General features: G+C 38.2%; 1 protein-coding gene across 1 annotated transcript in view; it reads right to left on the minus strand.

Moving 5' to 3' along the window:
* RAPH1 (Ras association (RalGDS/AF-6) and pleckstrin homology domains 1) overlaps positions 1-13386 on the minus strand; it is a 96621-nt gene that overhangs the window by 3123 nt on the left and 80112 nt on the right. The window contains 6 exon segments of the mRNA XM_072875333.1: positions 3929-4071; positions 5713-5833; positions 6511-6609; positions 10288-10398; positions 11629-11772; positions 13106-13171. Coding sequence (XP_072731434.1) covers positions 3929-4071; positions 5713-5833; positions 6511-6609; positions 10288-10398; positions 11629-11772; positions 13106-13171 — 684 coding nt within the window.

Below are 13386 nucleotides of genomic sequence, written 5' to 3' on the forward strand. Positions count from 1 at the left end.
AAATGATTCGAGATCTGCAAAAGAAAGTTAGCTTAGGAAAGAAAAGCTATACATGCAACTATTACATTAAGCAGAAAAAGAAAGGAAAGACAGGGAAAAACTGACTAAGGGAAGGAGCAATGGGAAAGCAGCAGGCAATGTTTTAGTCTACTCATTGGGTTTTGCTCAAGTTAAATTGTTTCTCTAAAATTGTAAGCCTACCTTCCTGTTAAAAATTAAGGATAATTGCATTACTCAAGTTTATAAATATCCTCCTAATACAAAGTGGTTTGGCTACAAGCCAAGTTATGAATGTCACAGTGCACAGCACAGAAACATGCATGAGAAATGCAGTATCAACACGGCAACCGACCACACTGGGTACCTATACTTCATTAGTAGATACTTTGCCACAAGTTAGCCCCATTATGTTCATTCGCACTGTATGAGCAGGTTTGCGTATTGCTTTGTTCTAGACACCAGTGCACAGAGTTTCTAGCTGTGCAGAACACCAAAAGGATTAGAGTCAGAAACAACAAACTGTGATCTACACCACACATGGAGTGTGCCTCTACCTGTCACAGTAGGTCTGGAAGGCAAGAGTATAACAAAGTTCTGGAGCTAAATCAAGGTGGACACATAACAAAACAGGAGAGAAATCTTGATCTCTTGCAAGTGTTAGTCTGTATATTACCATTCTCCCAATCACCCAGGTTAATGAATTTTCAAGTAGCACCACCTGACCTTAATTGTGCCCTGTATAAGGCACCACGGGTGTGCTGACCTTAGCTGTGCTGAGCTTCACTTTTGACACCTGAGACAGCAAAAGGCAACAGGAAAAATAAAAGCGGCATAAACCAGACAGAGAGGGAGACTAAGGCATAACAGAAGAGCTACCCCTGAATGGCAAGGCCTTGGAGAATCTTGAATTTGTCACTTAAAGCACAGTGAGCACGCATTTTGATGCCTGTTGTAGCATCCCATTTGAAATAACGTGTTCAAAATCTAACAAGCAAAATGAGACATAATGAGATCTTCACTGCCCAGCTGTGAAGAATGTGAACAGATGAATAAAGTATCCTTCGGGCAAACAGCCATCTTTCAAAATATGAAGTGGACAGATCACCTGCATTTTGGGAAAGGTGGGTTTTTAAATCTTAGATATATTTGAAACAGAGAGGAATTTTCTTCATATCCATTGAAGACAGTAATTTTCACAGTGAGCAAATTAAACACTCAGGGAAAAGAATACTGTGCATCTCAGGAGGGGGAGCCCCTCCCATCTCCACAGAATCAAATTAAATTTCCACAACCAGAAACATATTCAGTGATACTTGGTTTATAGAAGAACCTTGAAATAGATCACTGTCCTTGTTCATCCTTATAACTATGTCACGTCCTTCTGTGTATCTTCAAAAATTACTTATTGCAATACTATCAATTCATATTTGTAACATGCATCTTCATGACTACCTGGAACTCTCAGAAATGCTATAAAAAGAATAGTATCTATTTTTTAAAATAACAATTGTGCTTTTTTTTTTAGCTGTTTTTCCTAAGAAAACAAGCTTTTGCAATTGAACTGTTTGCCATCTCTTTTTCCTATGCCAGTTGCTTTTAGTTAGCAAATTTCAATCAAATCAGACAGACTGCTAGAAATCTCAATATATTTTCAACTTCGAGAAACTGTGAAGTTACTGGTCCCTGGTAAATGAGGGAAAAGCAGGCAGAACTCACCCATTTTTCACTTGTTGAGCAGTTAGCCACTGGCCAACCAGTACAACGTCCTGGCTGGCTGGCCAGCCTCAATGTCATCTCCCTGCTGAGCCAAAGCACACTCCGTTCTGCCCTGCTTGCTGAGGGGGATGAGGCAAGGGTGACAAGGGGGGAGAGCTGTTGCAGAGAGGGAAGGGACATGCTGGAGAAGTCTCCATTAATTCTGCCACTTGCAGCAACCTGCCTGTATGAACTTCTTAAGCCAGCTTTGTCACCAAAGCACTGTGGAGTAACTACTTCTGAAATAACTGGAGACTAACGTGCCTAAACCAGCATGTCTCAGTATCACTGCAACTGCAACTACCTTTTCATGTAAATTACAATTTTTTCAACACTGTCATTTCCTTTCTTGCTACACAGTTTAACATTTTTCACTGTCAGTCTCATTTAATAGTTATTTAAGTTCCTTGGGCCTTTTTATCCTGTACAGGACAAAAAAAGCATGTACTGTACTTTCACTGAAGGTAAATTTGTCACCAATTTACTCAGAATTTTTTAACATGGCTTTGAATTATTATTTTACATGGTTCATTTCATTTGGATTCTTTGGAAGTTTTAGGGCAATCCATTCACCTGTGTTACTCACGAGGAAGAGAAATATACCTCTTGGATTTGTGCATAGAAAGGAATTCAAACCAATGAAATCTTGGAACACAGATGGCCCTCAACAGGGAGCAGTCTGAGTATTTTATTTTTAAAATGGCTTTAATCAGATAACATAAAAATTCTTGGGGTTTATTTAAATGAACAATTGCCAGCAGCACTAGGGACTTGATAAGAACAACAGTGACCCCATTGTGGTAAACTTCAAACTTTTCTCTAAAAGCTCACAAGATAGCGTAGCAGCAAGATTTTCACATTAAAACCAAAACTGTAGGAAACAACATTACAGTTCTCATGGCAGTACTCTTTCACCTCTGTCGGATATATGCTAGACAGACTCAAGTGCCCTATCTTTTGCATCTACCCCACTCCTGCAGAAATGATGCACCCTGTACACATACACAAGCCATCTGCTGATGAACATGCACCAGGTGTTGCACTCATGCAGTAGAGAACTTTGGATCACAATTTAGCAAGATACATTCCTGGGCCGAGTACGACATTACTATTAGAATCAGACAATTTCCAAGCCAGCAGGCACTGCAGAAAAGTTCTGAATCCCAAAGAATGCAGCCATGTCCGTTTTCACATTGTGCCACATGTGCTTTCTTATTTGAAAATGTGATGTTGTGTCTTTTCTTTAGTTATTTATCTGATGCACCAATGTCAGGTGTAGTGACCCGTGGTTTTAGTTTTAAAAAGCTTGCTTCTCTAGCTTGAACCTGGGGTCTGGGAAAGATTCAAAATTGATGGGAGTGAAGATAGCTTCTCATAGCATCCTGCCAAAGTACTTCCACACATAACTGCTGCTGTTAATACTGACGTCATGGCTGTTCAGGAACCTGGAAATTCCTTTGAGCCTCACAACAAACCAGCTTAAGGGGCGATTCTGCTGTGTTTGGAAGTATTCCCCAGGAACTACACCAGTCAACTACCACAGAAAGGACTGAAAACTAACCAAACCACAACAGACCTGAGCCCCAGGCTTCAATGGGTTAAAATCTTTTGTAACTCTCTACCAGCAACAGGAGATACCAAATCTGCCTCAATCCACAATCGCTGTCAATTTTAGTACTTTTGCTTTGACCATATTTACTGTTTCCATTTCCACCAAATATAATAGAAAACATTTGAGTAAAAACTACTGGAGTACTTCTTAAATAGATATACCTGCCTTCAGGTCTCAGTTATTCACATCTTTACAATGGAAAGATGTGGCTAGTTAACTGGAGAAAGATCTTAGTGAAAGAATTTCATTCAACTTGTTAAGAGCTGATCTTTTTATTTTGTCTTTATTCAACATTAGTTAATAGGATTCTATGGGAAGGGCTGTATCATGCCTTCAAAGAACAGAGGGCTTCTGTGCACACAAATAAAATCAAGAACAGAAGGTTCCAGGGCTGAATTCCCTGAAAAAGTTATTCCTGAAAAAACAATTATATGGCAGTGTATGTAATAACATAGAGAAAAAAAGAGAAGAAATCCCACTCAAGACAGAGGTGGAAGAGGTATCACTCTGTCTTGTACATTTTGTTGGGCGTTGGTTCTCAAACTAAAGTCTTCTTGTTACCTTGCTGGATTCCTCAAGTTGAGTGCCTCGTTTCCAGGCCTCGGAGAACATAGAGCTGACAATACTTTGGGAACGGACATGTCCGGCTGGCTGGGTGTCAGAAACTCCACTGTCAGACTGATTAGAATGATTTGATTGAGATTCTGTTTAGAAGAAAGTTAAGAAACAGTTAGCATATGGTTCTGAATGTAAGAGTAAAGTCTGTGTACTTATAATGCAACTCTCTGTGACGTCTATTGTCACACTTGTTAAACACATTATCCCACCAAAGCACATTGTTCCCACTAACTACTGCATAAGCTCTAGCTCACATCCAGGCCGTTGCTGTCTAGAAAACAAAACTGCAACAGATCCCTGGTATTAACCAAATCTGAAGCTCCACAAAGATGACAGCATGTCAGATATGCTGCAAAGTAAAAACACACTGCAGTTGTATAGGTTCTGAAACACCCAACAGCTCCTGTACTTTGGGAAAAGCCCCATTTCATGCAATGCATGCAGCCTGCTCTCTCCAGCGCTCCTTCCCAGCACAACCTTAGAAACAAACACTGGACGTAGGCTGAGGACAGGCGAACTACGCTAGCCGAGGCAGCAGTCTGCTTCTGACTGCTCCATTCCTCAAGGGAAGAGAAGGAATGATGCGCATCCTGCAACCAGCAAATGCAGATGATGCTCTGGGTCCACAGGGTATCTTGAAAAGACAGCAGCAGCCACTGCCAGACCAATTTATCCAGCCTGGCACCTGCTTTCTGCGCAGTTCCAAGCTGTCCTGGGGAAAAAGAGCATCTAGGCACAGGCTGGACTGTAGCTCTGGCAGAACATGCATGGCTGGTGGGCTGTGGCTCAGCTCCCCACAGCAAGAGAAACTTCATCAGAAAAACACACAGCTTGGATGGAGAAATTGTCAGTAACTGAGAATTTACCACTACGCCTGGCAAGCTGTTCCACACAGTTGAAAAAGCATGGCGCCTTCCCAGTTAGGCTGCATTTGCTTAGCTCATTCTCACAGGCTACTTTCTGAACCTTTCCAATTCAGTAGCATTACTTCCCGACCTGTATCTGTGATGGACAAAACACTTTCACACAATAACCTGTTTTCAATAATGAAATTTGCCCCTGAGGCTTCAGAATAACCTGGCAGAGTCTCAGTCAGCTCTGAACAGTGAAATGAGACTATATAAACCATTCATTAATTTTTAAACTGTTATGTGCTACAAAAAAAAACAGTCCTAGTCCTGCTGAGAGGCAAACAGGAGCATGTTACTGCAGGCACACACAGTTTGACACAGGAAGAGAAACAGTATTTTCAAAGTTTGTCTCTAAAGAGATTGTTTGGATCTTTGCCTTTGGGCAGGGACTATTTCTCTTTTTCCAATTTCAAATATTTCAGTCAACAAAAGCAGTTTAAGAGCTACACACACAAGTCTCTATGCATCATTAAAACATAGTTTTGATTTTTCAGATAGGTGAAGACAGAGGCATCAGGAATTTGAAAGGAAGTTTCCTCTTCTCAGTATCAGAAAAACATTCTTTGTTGGAGGTGAACGAGAAAGTACTATATGTTCCAAATACATACACTACTGCAAGTAATATAATAAAACAGGGTTTTATCTGTTTATATATATATATGTTAAACATAAAGTCTATGTTTTAGACTAAACGTAGCATAAAAGACTTTGGAGAAACAGTCCATTTCCTGCAGTAGTCTCTCCTGAGGTCTCCAGATAGCAGATGATAAAAAAGGTAATTAAATCTTTCTATTATGAGACAGATCACATTATTACCTGGCAAACTAGATGAGCTGGAGCCTGACTTGATACTGGAGCTAGACAAGGAAGTCCAGTCGTATGCCGATTCTGTTCTCTTCAATGCTTCCTGATAGTTCATGTATAGTTGCTTCCCATACTAAGCAAAATGACAAACAAATTTAACAACTGTATAGGCTGTGTACCCTTTTCAGACTGTTGAGCTCCACCTCTGGCTTCTCTATTCTACCTTTTTCCCCCCAGAGAGAAAGGACAGGCTCTTTGTTAAGGAGCTCAGGCAACATTAATTCAGTGTAAATTTCATTTTGTTTTATTTAACAAAAGTGGCAACTCCCTTCGCCCAACCTTTTGCCTTTTTATTAGTGAATTGCTGAAAGAAAGAAAAACAGTTTACTTATGCTAGAAGAGATAGCATCAAGCAAGAAATGGGCCAATGAATAAACTAAGCCAACCTGGGGATCTTAGAAAACAATTCTGTTTTCTCAATTCTCTTCTTTTCCCATAAGCCTTCTTTTTAAAATCTGTAAGGGAGCTGGCTAAAATTTAGCCATGATGTCAGTTAGAACTTCATCACGTGACAAAAAGGTGCAGCAGAAACAAGAAGAAAGGGCCCAATTACTGAATTATCATAACAACAAAGCCTAACAATTTTGCTAGGGAATGAAATATGTAAGAAGATTGTACAGTTCATGTTCAGAATAGTTAAACAGAGGGAAGTTAGATTTAGCATGTATTTTGCTAAGTAACTGTAAATGGTTTCAAACGATAATGACAACAACTCATGATAACAGTGCAAGACTGCCTAGAGGAGGTTACCTTAGCGATGCGGATGCCATTGATCCATTGGTGTAGAGTTCTTACATCATCACAGCAAAGATACTTTATATACTGCGATTTCTTCTGGATCTGAGGATGCTGCGGAAAAGTTGTTAATCCTCATCAATATTTTAATAACTAAGAATGCAAGGAAAGCCATTTGTCTGTTGGGTCTACACAGACAAACTTCATGCTGGAAGCTCAATAGTAGTCTGTATTTTTAGCCCACTTAAAAATGTTTGGGAGTATTTCAGGAGGTGGCAGTGGGGATTGCTTCACACACAGATTGGCAGTGTGTCCAGTGTGCACTGATTTCAGGTTTGAAACACTAAGAAAGGGTGACTCTTTCTGTATTTTAGTGCTGTACCTTCTACCTACCAACAGAGTCTTCCGTACCTGTAAAACTCTTTAAAAATCTTTATACACTCAAGCCAAGTGGTCAGAACAGTCTCAGCTTTTAAAAACCTTTTCTAAACACAAGCAAGAGACTGCCAAAGAGTAAAGAGTTGTCTCCTTTCACTGCTCTATGGACTAACTCACTACCTGAGGGAGACAGCTTTCACCTTCCTCTCACACCAAAACAAACTGGAGAAAAACACACACACTGGTCTTCTCTGCTTTTGTATGGCTCGAGTGAGACACTCCACAAATGACACTGTTAAGCACAATTCCATTTTCAGCTTGTAGAGCCTTCAAGGATCCTACCCTAATGATACAGGGCTATCACCGAAAAAACTTGCTGCTCCCACATGCATATATAAAAAAAAGAAAAAGTACTGTATTTATAAATTCAGCAGTCAAGAAAGAAACTTATATTTTAAAAAAATCAGACACTGGAAATCATTCTGGATGGATTATTCAGTTGTTTCCTGTCCATGTTGTAGAAGTCACATGTCTCACAGCTGTCGGGTCAACCCTGAATACTCAAGTTCTTATCATTTCCTCTGTTAGCTTACAGTTCAGTGACACAGAGTTTTGCTAGATGATCGTAGGTTTTTAAGTTTTACTGAAGACTACCTGAAACATATATCAAAGAACTTTTAATCTCTTTTCAGAATATTTTCTCCTGTTGTCTTCCAAACATAATTGTTTCAAAATGAACATGTTTATCTCCATAAAGAGAATATATATAACAAACTTCATTATGATATTAGATAATTGTTTTAATTTTTCACTACCAGCCTCTTTCACATATGTGTTGTATAACAAAGAAGAGTCTATAGAAGCACAGAAAAATGACTTCGCTAACAAGCCATCTTTTTCCTGGACTTGTTCAAAAGTTTGGCTATATAGAAATAAAAGAACCTCTCAGAAATCTAACATTTAGGACCAAGGAGCTAATATTATACACTAGCATACAAGCGTTATATTTAACAATAGCACAGCATCTGTCTTGCACGGTAAGGTTCAAGATAAACAAAGGAAGCAAACATGTAAAGACAAATCCATTCTGGACTTCAGTGAGAACTGGCCTTTGAGTTTGTATTTGCTGTTTACCTCTCCAAAAACACGTTCATGTTTTGGAGATATTTCCCAGCTTAGTGAATCTTTGTGGTACAAAATTGGGTTTCTATTAAAAAAACCTGTATGGCTTCTATACGTTGGTACTAATATAAAACATTGATGTAACATTTTAAGAATTGAGGAAGGCAGAACTCAATTCCGCTTAATATAGTAATTTGGTCATTCATCAGTTCCACACTAAAAACATAGCTTCACTTTGTCTAAGTTACCTGACTAACTCTACCCCATTAATTTACTTAAATAAGCCAATAAGGGACAACTTAGACACATTAAAATTTGACTTTAACATTTTCATGTCTTCATTTATGCTCAGAATGGCAATACTTTTTAAAAAGAATCTGCTTAGATAAGACTTAGTCTGGTTTACTCTATGTGGTCAACAACTCTGAAAAAATAATTCACTATTAACCTGTCCAAATGACGTGGATAGAAAGTGACATGTAAGCAGAAGAAATCAATTTACTTCAAAGAATTCATAAATACCTACCAAACACTGACATTTTTGCTTTTAATTGCATTCAATTAACTGTACCAATGACTTATAAGAACATGGAAAATACTTCTGTGTGCTTTCTCCCTTGATATCATGTCCCATATCTGATATTCAGTGTCTACCTCTCAGTGGGCCCAAATGCATGTTGCCCTGTCTATTGGAAGACGAAATCCCTTTTTCACACAGTGGACAGGCAGCCACACACTGCAGGCACATAAAACATTCTAATGTCCTGACATATGCAACGCCACATGAGCTACAAATCAGGAAAAGTAACTATAACCACCTCTTGTTACTTGCACCGTTTTCAAATCCATGAAGACACTTTACTTGCTATGAACATAATGTGAAAACCTGTTTTAAAATGGCTTTGTAGCTAGCTATCTTGCAGGAGCTGACACCATTTTGAACACTGTGTGGGAGTCAAGAGAGACTGGGAGATGAGTTGATGCAATTTAAAATAACTTGAAGTACTCAAGTTATTAATCTCATAGTTTAAGATTAGGTCACTGCTTTCATAACATTTCTTCTACTTGTTCTTTTTACCTGTCCTTTATACTCAGAAGTTTCTTCCTTTACAGCATCCCCTTTCCCTCAGGTTGGGCAATATGGATAGACTTGACTCTCTAATACCAATTTCTGCACAACTCTGGACCTACACTCTGAGAAGACGCAACTCCCTGAAGTTAGTGTTTCAAGGGGTATTACCTCACTGAACCTGAATTGTTGTAAGTTATAGAGCTGCCAAAGGGACAAAAAGAGTTTAGTGTTATGTTTTAGAGTATGATGAACAGTTAAATAGAATGCGATTCATCAGGCCAGAAGTAAGACAATTCAGAGCAATATGAAAAGGTTTACAAAGCTACGAGGAGCATGGAGAACAGGCAACAATTGTTCACTAACTGTTCACTTCCTATACAAGAACTAGGGGAAAATGAAATGGAAAGCAACTGATGGTTCAGAACAAGTAAAAGAGCATACAAGGTGTACCTAACTGCTGTAGCATTCTAAAAGTTTTTTGGAATGCCAAAAGAGACGGGGCATACTCAAAGAGTATGAATGCACCTCAGGCTATTGAACAGCCAAGATCCACTCCCTGGCTCCCCTAAATTTCTAAAAGCTGAAAAAGTGTTCTGTGGAAGTATCTCTGCAAGACTGTCCTGTACTTCTCATTTTTCCCTAAGCAGCTTATAAAGAAAGTCCACTGTCAGAGAAACCTAGAGTGCTATATGAATCCAGTAAAGCCATTCTGCTGCTGCTCTCTATGATATTTTTTCCTCCCCCTCCATGCAATCCACACAGATCTTCTGGCAGGAGAAGGAAATCTGTCAGCTTGATGGAGAAGAAAGTGACTCATAGCTATTTCTTCCCTCTGCACTAGTCCCCACATGGCATTTTCTCATTTTTTACTGTATTTCTGTCAAGGAGGCTCATTACAACAACTCCACAGAAAACATAGTTAAACATAGCTTTCTCATTGTCACTGTAACTTATGGCAATTTAGATTTCTCATGTGCAGAATGAAAATAAGTTAGAGATTTGCCCTGAAAACTGACAGGCATAGTTTTCCAATTGTTCTATTACTATAGGAAGTATATTATAAATTGTAATCTCTCCCAAGATTAATATTGTGTTAATCAGCTCTTGCTCACAATTAGGAAGTGTAGTTATTATAAGGGACTAAGATTAGCATGGAAATGTTTCAAGCTCTTTAATTGCTCTTTTCAGTATGAGAATTTTAAAAACAATTAACAAGTTACCTTTAGCACTAAACAATAGTCTGTGGGTGCTTTGTATTTGTTCCGATAGTCCTGTCCATAGTACACATTGACATGATCTAGCTGTAGAAAGCACATGAGATCCCGCGAGACCTATTAAATACAAAAATAATAATTTACAAAATATCTTTAAAAGAAAACCACACACACTGACAAAATCAGTCTACTGTTAAGATCCAATACTAATATAAGGTCTAGTTAAGGTCTAATATTAGTTTCAATCTGATTTGAAAACTACCAATACAAAGAGATCCAGCCATGCATAAACTCTTGCATCAGATGTTCATTTTTAACCAGGATATCCTTTTCCAAATTCAGTCTGGGTTTTTGTGTTTTGTCTGCAGTTTGCCTTTTGACAATATTTTACACCGGACTTCTAATTTTATTCAGAGTTGGTATCAGGAGAAAGTAAACAGGATTGGTTGACCAGGAACTTTTTAACAGCTGCTAGTTACATTTCATCTTGGTAATAATCAAGGTGTCCAAATTCCAGTGTGACCATGAGTATAATTCTAATGATGTTTGGCAGTGATTGTAGGGCCCAGAATCTCACCAGGCTATCTTGCATATAGATTGTTTTAATGAAGCAAAAGGCTGTGGAAAGAACATCTGAGACGTATTCAGCTCTAAAGGGAGCTGATGCGCTGACAGATATTTCCTCTTCGTTGCCAGCTGTGGGGGAGGTGGACTTCCTGTACTGGGGATCAACTGATGCTCTCAAGACTGCTGGATTCATGGACAACTTGAACTCACAGTAGTTCAGCCTTGAAGCTATAATGCATTTGTAGCAGCTTTCTATTTACTTTTCATTATTGATACACAGAGAACAGCAGTAAGTGACACTGAAGAAACGGTATTACGTTTACCAGTTTCAAAAAACATAGCACAAATTGGTCCGAAAAGAATCCCATTTATATGAACTAACTAAACCCAATAAAATTATGCAGACTGATTGTGGAGTTGGTCTGGTATTTTATGGCTGGCATTTGCAGTGCAATTTGGTCCTCCATCAGAATTCTGCTTGAGAAAAGACAGCCTCTTAACTCCACTGATCATTTCTCCTCAAGTGTTTCTGAACACGTAACCCCAAGCTCACTCAAAAAGCAGACCCTTGTCTTCTTGTATTTTTAAATTTGGGGTTACACCCTTCACATCAAGTGCTACCACAGTAATTTACACAATATTTCCATGATACAGCTGCACTTTTAATTAAGGGATGCAGCACTAAGCAAGGCACAGCTAAGCCAAAATTTAAGGCTGACTCTTGTGTGCACTATTTACCAGTAATTAACAATTCAGGAAAATTGCTTTAAAATAGCATACCTTTGCCTTCCCTTTAGGGACATAGTAGATTCCAGAAGCTCGAAGAAGAAAGTAACGTTTCTTCCAAGACTTCTTACCATCCTCTTTCAGCCACAAAACTCCCTCAATCTCTGGCACGGTTACAGAACTTCCACAGAAACATTCCTGCCAATAAACACAGTGGTTTGGGAAGAAAGAAAGAGACAGAACATACAGCATGCAGTGGTTTGTTTTTAATGACGGAAATTCTGAAATTCTTTATCTCAGGGATGCACACATAACAGGGACAGCTCTTTTTTCATGCAGTAATATGAATTAGAGATTAACTGTAGAAACTATAAGGTAATTCAGACAAATACAATAGGGGATCTTAGCATTTTCTCAGTGCAAGAATGACAACAAAAATATTAGCAGCTACTGTAAATCTTTTCTAACCACTGCTTATCAGTAATAGATCTGCCAATGGCTTTACTGGCTTTAATGTCACGAGGTCACCTTATAGGTGTAGCCTCATAAGTCTAAGTATACACAAAACCTAATTACATATCCATCAGATACAGCTATAATTCATTCCACTAGTACTTTGTTGCTACTAAACTGCCAACGCTACAACTTCTGTTAAGGTTCTGTTTATAAAGAGCTAACAGAGGAAAACAAATGCTTTAAATACACTCCAGAGTAATATGCAGAACAAAGATTTATGAGTAATCCTAGAAAACAGAAAGAATTAGATAGAATTACAACCCTCTGCATGTCATGGCTTCGGGCATCTTTTTGATCCACAGTATTCACATGACCACTTACTAAAACCCATATTAATAATATACTAGGAGCATGCATATGCTACTTATAAGTTAAATTGTATTAAGTATAGTCCAAAATTAAATACCAAAAATATTTACTTTTGTGTAACTATTGAAATCATAATCATTATTCTGGAAATCAAGTGGAAGCTATGACGCTTCAGCATGGGTATGTCTCATGGGTACAATTTCCTTTTCTGTCACTCATTTTTTAAATGTAATATTTGGTTGTTTATTTTAGAATGTAACTGAAACAATTTTTAACTACTTTGCTTACTAACAAAATTTAAAATATTAACATAGACCCGTCACTGAACCAATACTATAGAATTTTGTAGAGAATAAGCATTTGGAGAGTACTAGCAAAAAAATCTCTACCACCACAGGTCAAAAAAACAGGTGACAGTTCTGCAAATTTTGACTGTTTTTAGCCACAGTTACAGGTAACCTAATTTTTATTATCACTGTGTATGGAATTTTAGTTATTAAACAAAATAAAGACACATTGTTATTAACTGACTGTATCTGAAAAAGGGTAACATCAAAATAGCCATTTATCCAAATGTAACACATTCCATTCACAGTTGTTCCAGAATTACATTCAGCTCCATTCATCAATTTCAATCACCACCTTTCAGAGTTTAGTGTCAAACTCTGAAATGAACACTATGCCCTTTTTGTTTTGGCCGTCTTACCTCTAGCAGCACCTCTTTATTTCTGTCTGCCATCTCAGAGGTTTCTTTCTTCCCCAGAAGATAGTTCTGTAACAAGAGAAAGCTTAATATTTCTACAGGCATTTTGAAATCAAGCCAAATAACATTTCTAATTTACCTTTCTGTAGCAGTAAGAAAAAAAGAGCTATTATCTAAAAACAATACATTAATTGAACAAAATTTTGAAGCCCAATTGAAACTATCTGTCAGACTGCTAAATAATACCTGGAACTAAGTTATAACCACCTTTTCCAGAAATATCA

The sequence above is a fragment of the Ciconia boyciana genome, chromosome 10 (assembly GCF_034638445.1).
Source record: "Ciconia boyciana chromosome 10, ASM3463844v1, whole genome shotgun sequence".
Taxonomy (NCBI): Eukaryota; Metazoa; Chordata; class Aves; order Ciconiiformes; family Ciconiidae; genus Ciconia; species Ciconia boyciana.